At 43.3% G+C, this 16,010-nt stretch overlaps 1 protein-coding gene across 1 annotated transcript in view; it reads right to left on the bottom strand.

The window, feature by feature from the left end:
* mindy3 (MINDY lysine 48 deubiquitinase 3) overlaps positions 1 to 16,010 on the bottom strand; it is a 175,754-nt gene that overhangs the window by 117,517 nt on the left and 42,227 nt on the right. Inside the window, exons 8-9 of the mRNA XM_060900932.1 lie at positions 15,347 to 15,426; positions 13,322 to 13,392 (exon numbers count right to left, since the gene is read on the bottom strand). Of these exons, the coding sequence (XP_060756915.1) occupies positions 13,322 to 13,392; positions 15,347 to 15,426 (151 nt within the window). The remainder of the gene's footprint in view (positions 1 to 13,321; positions 13,393 to 15,346; positions 15,427 to 16,010) is intronic.

The raw sequence follows: 16,010 nt of genomic DNA, 5'->3' as shown, positions 1-16,010 counted from the left end.
TTAAGAAAAGCTTCCCAGATACAGTGGGGCAAAAAAGTATTTAGTCAGCCACCAATTGTGCAAGTTCTCCCACTTAAAAAGATGAGAGAGGCCTGTACTGGTAATTTTCATCATAGGTACACTTCAACTATGAGAGACAGAATGGGGGGAAAGAATCCAGGAAATCACATTGTAGGATTTTTAATGAATTAATTGGTAAATTCCTCGGTAAAATAAGTATTTGGTCACCTACAAACAAGCAAGATTTCTGGCTCTCACATACCTGTAACAACTTCTTTAAAGGAACAGTCCACCGTACTTCCATAATGAAATATGCTCTTACCTGAATTGAGACGAGCTGCTCCGTACCTGTCCGAGCTTTGCGCGACCTCCCAGTCAGTCAGACGCGCTGTCACTCCTGTTAGCAATGTAGCTAGGCTCAGTATGGCCAATGGTATTTTTTGGGGCTGTAGTTAGATGCGACCAAACTCTTCCGCGTTTTTCCTGTTTACATAGGTTTATATGACCAGTGATATGAAACAAGTTCAGTTACACAAATTGAAACGTAGCGATTTTCTATGCTATGGAAAGTCCGCACTATAATGACAGGCGTACTAACACCTTCTGCGCGCTTTGGCAGCGCATTGATATCTGAGCTTTCCATAGCTCAGATGAGCTATTTCCATGAGCTATTTCCATGAGCATTATTTCCATGAGCTGACTTTCCATAGCATAGAAAATCGCTACGTTTCAATTTGTGTAACTGAACTTGTTTCATATCACTGGTCATATAAACCTATGTAAACAGGAAAAACGCGGAAGAGTTTGGTCGCATCTAACTACAGCCCCAAAAAATACCATTGGCCATACTGAGCCTAGCTACATTGCTAACAGGAGTGACAGCGCGTCTGACTGCGTCTGACTGACTGGGAGGTCGCGCAAAGCTCGGACAGGTACGGAGCAGCTCGTCTCAATTCAGATAAGAGCATATTTCATTATGGAAGTACGGTGGACTGTTCCTTTAAGAGGCTCCTCTGTCCTCCACTCGTTACCTGTATTAATGGCACCTGTTTGAACTCATCAGTATAAAAGACACCTGTCCACAACCTCAAACAGTCACACTCCAAACTCCACTATGGCCAAGACCAAAGAGCTGTCAAAGGACACCAGAAACAAAACTGTAGACCTGCACCAGGCTGGGAAGACTGAATCTGCAATAGGTAAGCAGCTTGGTGTGAAGAAATCAACTGTGGGAGCAATTATTAGAAAATGGAAGACATACAAGACTACTGAATCTCCCTCGATCTGGGGCTCCAAGCTAGATCTCACCCCGTGGGGTCAAAATGATCACAAGAACGGTGAGCAAAAATCCCAGAACCACACGGGGGGACCTCGTGAATGACCTGCAGAGAGCTGGGACCAAAGTAACAAAGGCTACCATCAGTAACACACTACACCGCCAGGGACTCAAATCCTGCAGTGCCAGACGTGTCCCCCTGCTTAAGCCAGTACATGTCCAGGCCCGTCTGAAGTTTGCTAGAGAGCATTTGGATGATCCAGAAGAGGATTGGGAGAATGTCATATGGTCAGATTAAACCAAAATAGAACTTTTTGGTAAAAACTCAACTTGTCGTGTTTGGAGGAGAAAGAATGCTGAGTTGCATCCAAAGAACACCATACCTACTGTGAAGCCTGGGGGTGGAAACATCATGCTTTGGGGCTGTTTTTCTGCAAAGGGACCAGGACGACTGATCCGTGTAAAGGAAAGAATGAATGGGGCCATGTATCGTGAGATTTTGAGTCAGCAAGGGCATTGAAGATGAAACGTGGCTGGGTCTTTCAGCATGACAATGATCCCAAACACACCGCCCGGGCAACGAAGGAGTGGCTTCGTAAGAAGCATTTCAAGGTCCTGGAGTGGCCTAGCCAGTCTCCAGATCTCAACCCCATAGAAAATCTTTGGAGGGAGTTGAAAGTCCGTGTTGCCCAGCGACAGCCCCAAAACATCACTGCTCTAGAGGAGATCTGCATGGAGGAATGGGCCAAAATACCAGCAACAGTGTGTGAAAACCTTGTGAAGACTTACAGAAAACGTTTGACCTCTGTCATTGCCAACAAAGGGTATACAACAAAGTATTGAGATGAACTTTTGTTATTGACCAAATGCTTATTTTCCACCATAATTTGCAAATAAATTATTTAAAAATCAGACAATGTGATTTTCTGGATTTTTTTTTCTCATTTTGTCTCTCATATTTGAGGTATACCTATGATGAAAATTACAGGCCTCTCTCATCTTTTTAAGTGGGAGAACTTGCACAATTGGTGACTGACTAAATACTTTTTTGCCCCACTGTATGTTTGGAACCATTGGGACTGGGATCCCTCAAGACTCCACGCAAAGAAAAAAAAAAAAAAAGTAGTTAGGTACTCTCTCAGCCCAAGAGGAACCATGAGTGATGTTTACAGTGACTGATCAAACATGTTCAGTGTTTAATCTCGCACATAAAAACAGTTCTGGGCTACACAAACCTAACTCGAGCTTTGTTTCAGTGGAGTCAGCAGTTTGAGAGCAACAGAGAGGCGATATACGAGACATGCGTGCTCTGCTGAATAATCATGATCATGTATCTGGTGGGGTTTCTGAACTTCTCAGGCCGGAATCCAACCGTGTCTTCAAACATTACGGTGCTGACGGAGCTCCTTCATCACTCCTCAGGTAGGCAGTTACCCCAAGTTTAGGTTGTGTGTATGCTTCAGAAACATCGTACTCATAGCTAAATGAATATTGTAACGGGGGCTCAGATGCTCCTAAATATGAGGCGACACATTCCTGCTCACTTCCACTCCAAACACAGAGAGTGTGTATCCTGAAGCACCGCTCGCTTAGGTGCCATTCCAAATAAACCATCTCCTTAATTACTGCTCTGCTTTCAGCTTTGTACTTCTCCTCTCAGGTTAAAACAACACATCGCGGTGAATTTGGACTCCCTGAACGCTTTCTATTGGGGGAATAAAACATGTTTGTGTAGGACATGCTTAAAAAAGCAGATGGCTCTGAAAAGGTGCTGGACACGTCCTGTCTGTGTAGATCTACTGCAGATTATTTTAAACTTTTACACCCTCAGGACTAAAAGTACCAAACTGTAACTCCAATTGTGTATTGTAACTTACAATATATTGCCAAAAGTATGTGAACACCAGCTCGTCACTCCCTTTGAACATCCATTTCAAGATTTAGTCCCCTTTGCTGCTATAATAACCAATAACCTCCACTCTTCTAGTAGATTTTAGGGTGTGGCTGTGGGGATTTGCTCATTCAGCCGCAAGAGCATTAGCGAGGTCAGGCAGGCACTGATGTCAGGCAAAGATGCTTGGGGTGTAATCAGCATTTCCAGTTCATCTCAAAGACAAAAGTGCAGTGGGGTTGAGGTCAGGGCTCTGTGCAGGCCATACGAGTTCTTCCACATCAACGTTGGGAAGCCATGTCTTCATGGACACTGTTTTGTCATGCTGGGATAGGTTTAGTTCCAGTGAAGGGAAACTAATGCTACAGCACGCAAAGACCTTCTATACAACTGAGTGGCAACAGTATGGAGAAGAACCACATCTGGGTGGAATGGTCAGGTGTCCACAAACTTCTGGCGATAGTGTCTGTGAAGGTTCTCAGTCATCCAGGTCATAATAAACCGTAGGTGCTAAAGAAGGCAACCGGACTTGCTTGAAATTCTTGAAAACGTTTCACCGCTCAGGAAACTCCTCAAGAGGAGTTGATTTCAGAAGGAAAACATACTCATGAAATTGTCAAATTATAATTTTGTTAATCAAGGGCTGTAACTCAGGTAAAATGTGACCGAAATTAACGAAATTACAATTTGCGTATTACCGACGTATAACAAAGAATCCTGCCAAGTTTTGTGAAATTCATCCAAAAATTGTAGAGAGGAGTTGATTTCAGAAGGTGAGTACCCTTCTCGGGACGCCACGGACAGACAGACATCGCTACGACATAATCCCCCTTCAGGCCTTTCGGCTAGCGGGGGATAAAAATCGTGAGGGAAGTTGATTTCAGAAAGCAAGCACACCTTGATGAAATTGCCAAAGTATGAGTTTGTTAACAATCAAGGGCATAACTCTGGTAAAATTTACGCAAATTAAACGAAATTTCAATATGTGTATAACTGGCATACAACAAAGCCTTTTGCCAAGTTTGGTGAAATTCCTCCACAAATTGTGAGAGGAGTTGATTTCAGAAGAGCGTACACCCTCATGAAATTGTCAAAGCACATCAAGGGTCGAAACTCTAAAAATTTTCACAAACGAAATTAAACTGCAATATAGTGGGGCGGTTTAGCTCGAATATTCAAAAGGATTGTGTATTTTGTGATACAAGCATCAAATTTGGCACAAATGTACATTGATATATGGCGAACATTTTCAGATATTGAGCCACTCGGAATTCTCCCTTCATGTCCGCCATATTGGAATTCAAAATGGCCGCCATTTGAAATCTACATTTTCGATTATCTTTGGGTCTAATGCTGCTATTGACTCGATTCTGGTGTCTAAATGTATGTTTTGGGGGGCAAGGAATCCAATGGTAACAATCTGCATCGCATATTTTGTACCAATGAGCCGCCATATTGGATTTCAAAATGGCCGTTGTTTGAAATCTACATTTTCAATTATCTTTGGGTCTAATGCTGCTATTGACTCGATTCTGGTGTCCAAATGTATGTTTTGGGAGGAAAGGAATCCGATGGTTACAATCTGCATTGCGTATCTTTATAAATTAGCCAACATATTGGATTTCAAAATGGCCGCCACTTGAATTCTACATGTGCGATTACCTCTGGGTCAAATATTTTTATAGTACATGACAATATTTGCTGGTATCCATTTTTCAAAATGACATACTTTATTACAGTACTCCACTTAATTCATGAGAGATGAATATTCATCATCATGTATTTTTGACAAGACAACATTTTACTCAAAGTCTGTGAAGTAAAAATTGTTTTGACAAGTTTGAGTTATTGATTAGATTCTGTGTTGTTCTAGGTTTGATATGGAACCCGAAGGAGTTCCAACAGTTAAGCAATAGGCTAATTATCCTAAAGTAGGTGAAGGTGACGGGCAGCACGGTGGTGTAGTGGTTAGCACTGTCGCCTCACAGCAAGAAGGTCCTGGGTTCGAGCCCAGCGGCCGACGAGGGCCTTTCTGTGTGGAGTTTGCATGTTCTCCTCATGTCTACATGGGTTTCCTCCGGGTGCTCCAGTTTCCCCCACAGTCCAAAGACATGCAGGTTAGGTTAACTGGTGACTCTAAATTGACCGTAGGTGTGAATGTGAGTGTGAATGGTTGTCTGTGTCTATGTGTCAGCCCTGTGATGACCTGGCAACTTGTCCAGGGTGTACCCCGCCTTTCGCCCGTAGTCAGCTGGGATAGGCTCTAGCTTGCCTGTGACCCTGTTGGAGAGGATAAGTGGCTACAGATAATGGATGGATGGATGGAAGGGTGAAGGTGACTGCATTGTCAAGCAGGAGAAGGTGTGTGTTCCTGAAAGTTTAACTGGAACAACTAGATAATGCTGATGAACAAGAATGAGCATCTATCCCGTCCTCTGCCTCTTGGTTACTTACTCAGTCACTGACTTTTGGTGGATGACTTCCTCATGATTGTACCAAATTCTTTCCTTTTTTTAAAATGATGGATTTAATATTGCTCTGTGGGTGCTCCAAGTTTGGGATATTTTTTTAATAACCAAACCCTAATTGACACTTTTTCAGAACCTTGTCCTGCATGTGTTTTCATAGGTTATTGGTTTTCATGATGCTGTTTGCTTAAGTATGCTCTCTAATAAACCCTGGAGCTTTCTACAATCAAATCACTGTCTTTAGAATGGAAATCACCTCATAGTTTCTGGAAACTTTCAGCTGATTTAACCATAACTAATTTAGGGGTTTTACACCAATGGAGGGTGAATAGTTGACAAATTAATTTTTTTTATTTGTAAATAATTTTGCAAACTATACTGATCAATCCATTTCTCAATAATATGGGCTATTTTGTGTAGAGACATGACATACAGCTCTGGAAAAAAAAAAGAAATAAGAGACCACTTAAATATTTTCTTAAATCAGCATCTCTGTGTACGGCAGCCATTTCATTCCAGTGTCTGTGCTGGGATTCCAACACATCTCATTTTACTTAATGAGGTATTGATTAGGTCATCACCTGCACCAAATATTATTTAATGAGGAAAAGTATAAAATCCACTGATGTGGTCATCACTATCCTCTTGCAATAGGACCAGTCTGGATGGCAAACACAGTGCTAGTATTACCTTAAATTTAATTGGAATATAAAAATATCTATTCTTCATGTAACAGTCCACAGAATGGAAACAACAGGGAAGTGAAGTTTCGGTCAGATAAGCGCAAATGTAGATTTCAAATGGCGGCCATTTTGAATTCCAATATGACGGACATGAAGAGAGAATTCCGAGTGGCTCAATATCTGAAAATGTTCGCCATATGTCAATGTACATTTGTGCCAAATTTGGTGCTTGTATCACAAAATGCACAATAGGTTAGCTATGCTGCCCCACTAATATGCGTATTACCGTCATATAACAAGGGCTTTTGCCAAGCTTCGAGAAATTTGTCCAAAAATTGTGAGAGGAGTTGATGTCAGAAGGCGAGCACACCTTCATGAAAGTACAAGGTTGTTAATCAAGGGCTGTAACTCTGGTAAAATATGACCGAAATGAACAAAATTACAATATGCGTATTACCGACATAACACAATGCATTTTGCCAAGTTTGGTGAAATTCCTCCACAAATTGTGAGAGGAGTTGATTTCAGAAGGAAAACACACTCATGAAATTGTCAAAGTATAATTTTGTTAATCAAGGACTGTAACTTTGGTAAAAATGTGACCAAATTTAACAAAATTACAATATGCATATTACCGACATATAACAAAGAATCCTGCCAAGTTTTGTGAAATTCCTCCAAAAATTGTGAGAGGAGTTGATTTCAGAAGGTGAGCGCCCTTCCCAAGACGGACGGAAATCGCCACGACATTAACCCCCCCGGCCAGCGGGGGATAAAAAGCAAATTAAAAATAAATGCTGGATAGAAACACACCTCTCCTGTGTAAATAAAGATCCAAATTTCGGCGTCCGATAGCCAAGTGTTTATGAGTCATGTTGCCTTGCACTTATGGTTGGGGTTCCCTGTGGTGGTACACGTTCGTCGTACAGTCAAGTTATTAAAAATCAGGTCAGTGCATTTCTACAAGTATGGGGCTCTGTGATTACTCATGTTGGGAATTATGTGGAATTAGTAACATTCAAGGAATTAAAAAAAAAATCTTTACAATATTGTCTTCACCTTCTTAACTACGACAGCTCCAATTTTGACTCGTGCATTTGAGTTTTAAAGGCCTTGTTCAAGGACCCAGCAGGGGCAACTTGGTGGTGTTTGGATTTGAACTTCCTGGATCAGTAGCACAAATCCACCAAGCCAACACATTTGTGACCCCTCACCGAATCCAGGGACACACGTCGGCCGAAACGAATCCGAGATAATCGCAAAAGAAGCATTTTTTTTTCAAAATTTGTAATTTTTGTTTTTTTCCATCATGTGCAAGTTGAGATCTTGAAGAATGCAATCAGTATTTCAGATAATAGATTGTTTTGTTGGAAAAGCATACATTTTTTGTTGCAAATTGTCTCGTTTTTGTCAGGACTGTAGCCTGCTGGGGGGTGTGGGTAAATTACCATATGGGCCATTCACATGATGATTTAAGTCTTTTGTTGTTGTTTTTTTTCCGCGAATCAGCTGTATGATCCGGGCTGAGCACATGGCTACTTAACTGCATACAGGCGTGTGATTTCACTATGGAATGAGTTACTAAACAGCGTGCAGAGGACCTGACACACCACGAAGCAAACAGACACACGGTATTTACATCGGAGATCACCATTTCTAGCAAAAAAAATAAACCGCAACCTCGTTTTCCAGATTGAATGGAATACTTGAATGATCGGATGATACACGGACCATTCTAGGATTACATTCCATCGGAGGCATTGGTGTGTGCAAGGCGCCGTTTCTCTTTCTGATGGGGTAAGTTTATTAATCTAAGGCTGTGTGGTTATTTTTGCATGTAACGGAGAGTGTTGTGGTTTGGTTAAGCCTAGGTCACAACTGGACGTACGATTTTTTGGCCGTATGATTTTTGGCGTTTCCCAAATCGCTGCGGTGTTTTTTTGTTCACGGAGAAAGACGCGCGTTGGCCGCAAGTTTGTCTTGCAACCTGAAAAAAACGTAAGCGCCCGTAGAGTTTGTTTGACATGACAAAGAACCTCTGCGGCCGGTCTGCGGCTCGAAAATCAGCAAGTCACACGTGCGCTCTCGTGCGTTTCATGCGCGCTCTCGTGCGTTTTTTGCGTGTAGACCGGCTGTAGGAGCACGGTACGGCCGGTTGTGACCGAGGCTTTACATGAAACTAGTGTTGTGTTAGTTGTGTCATCATCGTGCTATCTTTCTTTCTTACGGTGTGCGTAATTTTTCAACCACAAAACGTTAAAGTATACTTTAGGACTTATTTTTGTACTTCATAATTGTGTTGGGCATACTTTGCATAGAAGGAAAATTGACGTGGTGATCTTTGTTTATATGAAAGTAGCATCGTGCTAGCTAGTAGGGGGTAGGGCTTTCCTTAATGTCATGCAAATGAGCAGCATTATGTGCCCGCCCTGCACCCAGAGTAGCTGAGATGGAAAACTTTGAGGGCGATTTTCTCCCTTTTCTGTTTTAAGAAGTATACACTTTCAAAAGGCCACACATTCTTCAAATATTGTCAGATCTCCACATGGAAGGCATCATTGGAAAGCTTAGAAACTGTACTTTCTGAATCTGTCAATACCTCAAAATGCCCCCGGGCAGACATGTGTCCCTGGATTCTGTGATCTGCCACATTTTTAAATCCTAGACCTAGTTTGTCAGTGATTCCAGTAGCCATTTCTTTCACTGAAGCAACTTTGCTAGACAGACAGACATGGAGATTATTTATTATAGATTTGCCAATCCTTCCAAAACGCTTTCCATCGGTGAAATGCAATACAGGTTCACTTTTATCCCTCTAACTGCAATTTGATCACTTTACGAGCCATTCTTGTTCTCAAGAGTCATTTATAAATGTCTCAAAACCAACACTATAAAAGAATTTTTTTAGAGCAGACAGTCTACCGTTAACAATAAAATAAACAACTCATACACTTAATTGACATTTAGGTCCTGTATCTGGTATTCTTGTTATTTTTCCATTATTTTATCTAACCCATGTAATTTGAATACTGTGCGAAAGAATTTGGTGAAATCATTTTAGCTGTCCACAGTTTACACTCTCGTTGTGTTGACCAAAATCTTGAGGCACATGAACGTGTGTGCACGCATATCTGTTAGGGTGCGGAGAGACTGATGTGTGCGGCTCATTAAAAATCCAGTCCGATCATTGACGCGCATTATTTTGCTGTGGTTAGACGTCACAGCAGTAGGCTGAGGTTTGAATATTTGAGGGCTAGACTGGAGAGATCAAGAAGCAGGGCAACAGCACAATCACCACAAACAAACTGCCAACATTTCGAATGGAGACACTTTTACAGAGTGCATTTTAAATGGTAGTAGTGTAAAGGTTGCCCAGACTGACTTTATTTTGGGTTTTGTTTAAGGCCCAATCCCAATTCTAATTTCTACCCCTCCCCCTTCCCCTTGAAACTGAGCTACAAGGGATAGGGCTTGAAATTCAACCATTACGTATTGGGATAGCCCTTCAACGATCGCATACGTCATCGCGTACCTCCGTCAGCGTTTACGTTAGCAAAACGCGACCAAATGCGTCATTGGCTGCGACCAGCCGCTACAGTCAGAGCCAGAACCAGAAATCTCTGCTGGCAGGGTGTGATTTGTTAACTAACACCACTGAATGGGATATCTTTGGCGCTTCGTGCACCACATCCGACAGAATGAGGTGTCAGAACACTCATGTAAACAATAAAAGCGAGAATAACAGAACAAAACGTACGCAGTCAAGCAACCGAAACTCACTCCCAAAGCTTTTTAGCAGCAGCTTGGATTTCAGAAATCGCTGCTCATTCTCAGCTCGAAAGCGAATCAAGCGGCGTGTTTCCTCTGGATAACAACTTAAAACACGTAAATAATGGAGAAAATACATTTATGACAATCTTTCGCTGCGGGAACCGCCATCTTTCTGAAATCCGCATGAAATCTCGCTGAAATCCGCATGGCATTGTGGGAAATCACTCAAACCCCTTCGTTCGGAGTCTGCTCCAGGAAAATCTCCGTTTGGAGGGGTACAGAAGCCCTACCCCTTCCCCTACCCCTCCGCGTTAACTGGGATTGGGATACCCCTACCCCTTCACGTGAACGCGCAAAATGGAGGGGAAGGGCCAAGGGGTTGGTCCAAGGGGTGAAATGGGATTCGGCCTAAGTCTTACCCAAGTTGATGCGCAATTATTCAAATCCTTAACGTCATAAAAAGCAACTCTTATACAGGAAGGGACAGAGCAGGCTATACTTCCTCCTTAGGAGGCTGCGGTCCTTTAACATCTGCAGGAAACTCCTGGGGATGTTCTATCAGTCTGTGGTCGCCAGTGTCCTGTTTTACACCATGGTGTGCTGGGGGGGCAGCACATCCAAGAAGGACACATCCAGGCTGGACAAACTGATCAGGTGGGCCGGCTCTGTGGTCGGCATGAAGTTGGACTCTCTGGTGACGGTGGCAGAGAAGAGGTCTATGGACATACTACTGAACATCATCATGGATGATGCCAGTCACCCTCTGCACACCGTCATCAGCAACCAGAGGAGCCTGTTCAGTGGCAGAACGCTCCTTCCCAAGTGCAGGACTAACAGACTTAAAAACTCCTTTGTCCCTCACACCATCAGACTGTACAACTCCTCTCTGGGGGGGGAGGAGGGGTAACAGGAGGACAGAGGATGGGAAGGAACAGTAGCCTAGCCTAACAATAAGCAATACTGGACAATGTGCAATATAAAAGTGCAATATCTCTCCTGCGCCTCCCCTTCCCCCCCACTTCCTCATATCTTATTCTTTTTATATTTGTATATATGTAAATACTTAATTTAATTTATCTAGAAGTTTTTTCTCTATTTTCTATTCTCTGTTTATCCTGTAATGATGCTGCTGGAATCTTAATTTCCCTGAGGGAACCCTCCCGAAGGGATCGATAAAGTTCTAATCTAATCTAATCTAATCTCATCTCATCATCTCTAGCTGCTTTATCCTTCTACAGGGTCGCAGGCAAGCTGGAGCCTATCCCAGCTGACTACGGGCGAAAGGCGGGGTACACCCTGGACAAGTCGCCAGGTCATCACAGGGCTGACACATAGACACAGACAACCATTCACACTCACATTCACACCTACGCTCAATTTAGAGCCACCAGTTAACCTAACCTGCATGTCTTTGGACTGTGGGGGAAACCGGAGCACCCGGAGGAAACCCACACGGACACGGGGAGAACATGCAAACTCCACACAGAAAGGCCCTCGCCGGCCACGGGGCTCGAACCCAGGACCTTCTTGCTGTGAGGCGACAGCGCTAACCACTACACCACCGTGCCGCCCCCTAATCTAATCTAATCTAATCTAATCTAATCTAATCTAATCTAATCACAGAAGATTAGAGCGCCCTCTAGTGATGGATTTTTGCAGGATTCTCAGGCCCACTTTACACGGGGACGGTCTGAAACAAAAACGCAAAAGTCCGTTTTCGTTCTCACTTTTTTCCGCGTCTACACGACCGTTTTCAAGGAGGAAATCTGCGTCTATACGGTGACGCATAAATGTGTGGAATTCAATTGGATGTGCATGCCAGGCGGCTAGGTGGTGCTGTGAAAGACCTCCGCTATGTCTGCACGCATGCGCAACGTCTTCCGTCTTGTCTGATCTGCACATCTGCGCCGCAAAAACTTTGACTACTCTGGCTATGGTAAGTAAGAAAGTAAGTAAAAAAGTAAGAGCATACTATACCCGCCTCTGTTCATCTCTCATCTCATCTCATTATCTGTAGCCGCTTTATCCTGTTCTACAGGGTCGCAGGCAAGCTGGAGCCTATCCCAGCTGACTACAGGCGAAAGGCGGGGTACACCCTGGACAAGTCGCCAGGTCATCACAGGGCTGACACATAGACACAGACAACCATTCACACTCACATTCACACCTACGCTCAATTTAGAGTCACCAGTTAACCTAACCTGCATGTCTTTGGACTGTGGGGGAAACCGGAGCACCCGGAGGAAACCCACGCGGACACGGGGAGAACATGCAAACTCCGCACAGAAAGGCCCTCGCTGGCCACGGGGCTCGAACCCAGGACCTTCTTGCTGTGAGGCGACAGCACTAACCACTACACCACCGTGCCGCCCCCGCCTCTGTTCATTAACGGTATATGTGCAGATTCGGTATAGATGTTCGAAGGACTCCTGGACGTTTATTAAAGCTGCCAGAGCAGCTTGAAGGTCCGTTGGATCGATGTAATCAGACATGCTCTTACTTTTTTACTTACTTTCTTACTTCCCGGGCTGGCATGTACAGTATATGACATATGTATGACGTAAACGCGTACCCGACGTGAGCAGATCCGAGCAGAGTTTCGCGTATTGGGTAGTTTAGACGGATATGCAACGGGGGCTGTTTTTAACTTATCCACTCTGGAAGGCGTTTTCAATTTTTGCCGTTTTTCAGCCTCGGAAACGCCATCCCCGTGTAGACGAAAGGCACTTCCGATAAAATATTTAGCCGTTTTTACCCGACAGCGTCCTTGTGTAAACGGGCCCTCAGTTGTATGACTTTTTATTAACAAGATCGGTGAAAGCTATTGACTTGTATTAAATGTGCATTTCTGATCGACAGGAATTAATATCGGCACAAATAACCGGTTTCCAACAGACTAAAGTGTTTCATTCATTTACTCATCCCGAGTAATCGTGCATTCATTTCTCTTTACCGCAACATGTTTTTGTGAGGTGAGAGGAAACCCACATGGACATGGGGATAACGTGAAACGCCACACGGACAGTAACTAAACTCAGGATTGAACTGGAAACACGGAATGAGCTTTAACTTCCCACCGCTAGATAGAAAGGTCATAAAATAGGTGAATATTTATAGTAGGTTCATAATATTTATAATAGGTTCAAGTCCCTGAACCCTGTGTACACAACACATACGACACAATAAACCCAATCAAGAGTGTGTGTCTGTGTGTGTGCGCGCGCGCACATACCTTGCAGTACCGCAGTGATTCCATTAGTGTGAGAAAGCCAACAGTAGCCTGTTCATGGATCCCATGAAGCTCTGTAGGCAAAGAAAGGAAGCAGCTGATCTAATCAAGTCTCAAAAGTACTATTAATCTGTTACTTTAAAGGAACAGTCCACCGTACTTCCATAATGAAATATGCTCTTCTCTGAATTGAGACGAGCTGCTCCGTACCTCTCCGAGCTTTGTGCGACCTCCCAGTCAGTCAGACGCAGTCAGACGCGCTGTCACTCCTGTTAGCAATGTAGCTAGGCTCAGTATGGCCAATGGTATTTTTGGGGGCTGTAGTTAGATGCGACCAAACTCTTCCGCGTTTTTCCTGTTTACATAGGTTTATATGACCAGTGATATGAAACAAGTTCAGTTACACAAATTGAAACGTGGCGATTTTCTATGCTATGGAAAGTCCGCACTACAGTATAATGACAGGCGTACTAACACCTTCTGCGCGCTTCGGCAGCGCATTGATATCTGAGCTCCGTATCAATGCGCTGCCGAAGCACGCAGAAGGTGTTAGTACGCCTGTCATTATAGTGCGGACTTTCCATAGCATAGAAAATCGCTACGTTTCAATTTGTGTAACTGAACTTGTTTCATGTCACTGGTCATATAAACCTATGTAAACAGGAAAAACGCGGAAGAGTTTGGTCGCATCTAACTACAGCCCCAAAAAATACCATTGGCCATGCTGAGCCTAGCTACATTGCTAACAGGAGTGACAGCGCGTCTGACTGACTGGGAGGTCACGCAAAGCTCGGAGAGGTACGGAGCAGCTCGTCTCAATTCAGATAAGCGCATATTTCATTATGGAAGTACGGTGGACTGTTCCTTTAAACCTATCTAGGGCATCTTAGTGACATTTTAAGTAATGTGGTTTACCATCAACAACAACAGATAGAAATCCACTGAAGGTAAACTCAGAAACTTAAACCTCATGAGTGTTTAGTCTATAGGGGTGTTCACACGGCAACTTTTACTCCGGTGTAGCACCGGGGCTGCCCCGGTAGAGCGTTCACACGGTACAAAGTTATAGCGGTGTAGCCCCTGAAAGCTGCTTAAACCGGTGCAAATCTAACCCTGCTCGGGAGGCGGTTTAAGAAATTTACTCCGGAGTAAATGCTAGTTTGCGGGGCAGCACCGATATAAAATGGGCCGTCTGAACGCTACAGGGGTAGACTCGCTATGCGTGAGGAGAGTTGATTACATAAGGGTATTGCATAATTTGCATCCTGGTATTTTGCGCTTCCAAAATGGCGAATATCAACAACAACAGAACTGCGTGTCTTCCAGTGTTGCCAGATTTGGCAGTTTTAAGTGCATTTTGGCGGATTTGAACATATTTTGGGATGGAAAACGTCAGCAATATCTGGCAACACTGGTGTCTTCATCCACGTTGTTTTCCCGGCGCTTGGTGATGCCATGACAACCAGGAAAAAGAAGTACATTTTCACGCATGCGCATATTTCATTTCCGCATTATTACTATCGGAAATGATAGTAATAATGATAGGAAATGATAGTAATAAAAGGAAATATCAAAACTTTATTACTATCAAAGGAAATGATAGTAATAAAGTTTTTGCTACTATAACACGGTTGCAGAAACTGCCGTGTGACCGCAAGTGGGGCTGCACCGGTGCTAACACGCTTCTCTCTAGTAAGCAGGGTTGTGACGTGTGAACGCTGCGCAAAATTTACACCAGTGTAAGATATATCGCAACAAAATACATCGGTGCAGCATCGATGCAAATATGTGCCGTGTGAACACCCTATTTGTCTAGTTCTTATCTAGAGTGTTTATACTGTTTATATTGTTTATTTCAATTATTCTATTTTTATTTATTGCATTGCCTGTTTGCACCGTGGGTCAGAGAGGACTGAAAGTTGACTTGACTAATGCAAGTGCAATGTAATACTGCCACCTCGTGGAAAAAAGTGTTCGAACATAAACCGAGGACAAAAACACAGATTTCTAAAAGCAAGACATTCTTACTCATTCCAGAGCATTCCCTGTCCCCATCCCAAACGTTGGACACTGCATGTCCCGTGACCAGCAGGTTGATCAGGCTTTGACTGCACACACAGAGAGAGAGAGAGAGAGAGAGAGAGAGAGAGAGAGAGAGGTGGACCACTGTGTTATTCACTGCAACTTTAAAAAAAAAAACACCTAAGAACTAAAAAAGAAGCTAAAAATCACTGATTACTCTCAGTAGCAGACAGAACATCAGTTTTCTTCACTGCCACTGATATGAATGAAAAATTATGAAAAACTTCATGTTAAATATGAGAACAGATTTTTTAAAACATAGCCTCAATGAGGCTGTAGCTCATACCGGCCAAGATGCCCATAAAATCATAAATATGACAGGTGGTGGCACCATCTTGACAACTTTAATGCACACCCACCTGGGGAACATTGTATGTGAGTTTGATCGAAATCCTGTAGAAGGAGTAGCGATTTTTGTAAATTGTGGACAGACGACGCGTGATCGCCTAAGCTCATCTGGCCTGGCCTGTGGCTGGATGAGCTAATAAAAATGAATGAATTTAAAAAAAAAAAAAAAATAAAAAACACACAGCGCTGGGCAACTCAGGTCAGGTCCTCTCACAAATGCAGTTGGGATTGGCTCAAAATTCCCCCCATGACCCTGACAGCT

The sequence above is a fragment of the Neoarius graeffei genome, chromosome 19, assembly GCF_027579695.1.
Source record: "Neoarius graeffei isolate fNeoGra1 chromosome 19, fNeoGra1.pri, whole genome shotgun sequence".
Lineage (NCBI taxonomy): Eukaryota > Metazoa > Chordata > Actinopteri > Siluriformes > Ariidae > Neoarius > Neoarius graeffei.
This window is presented reverse-complemented; position numbering and strand designations above follow the sequence as displayed.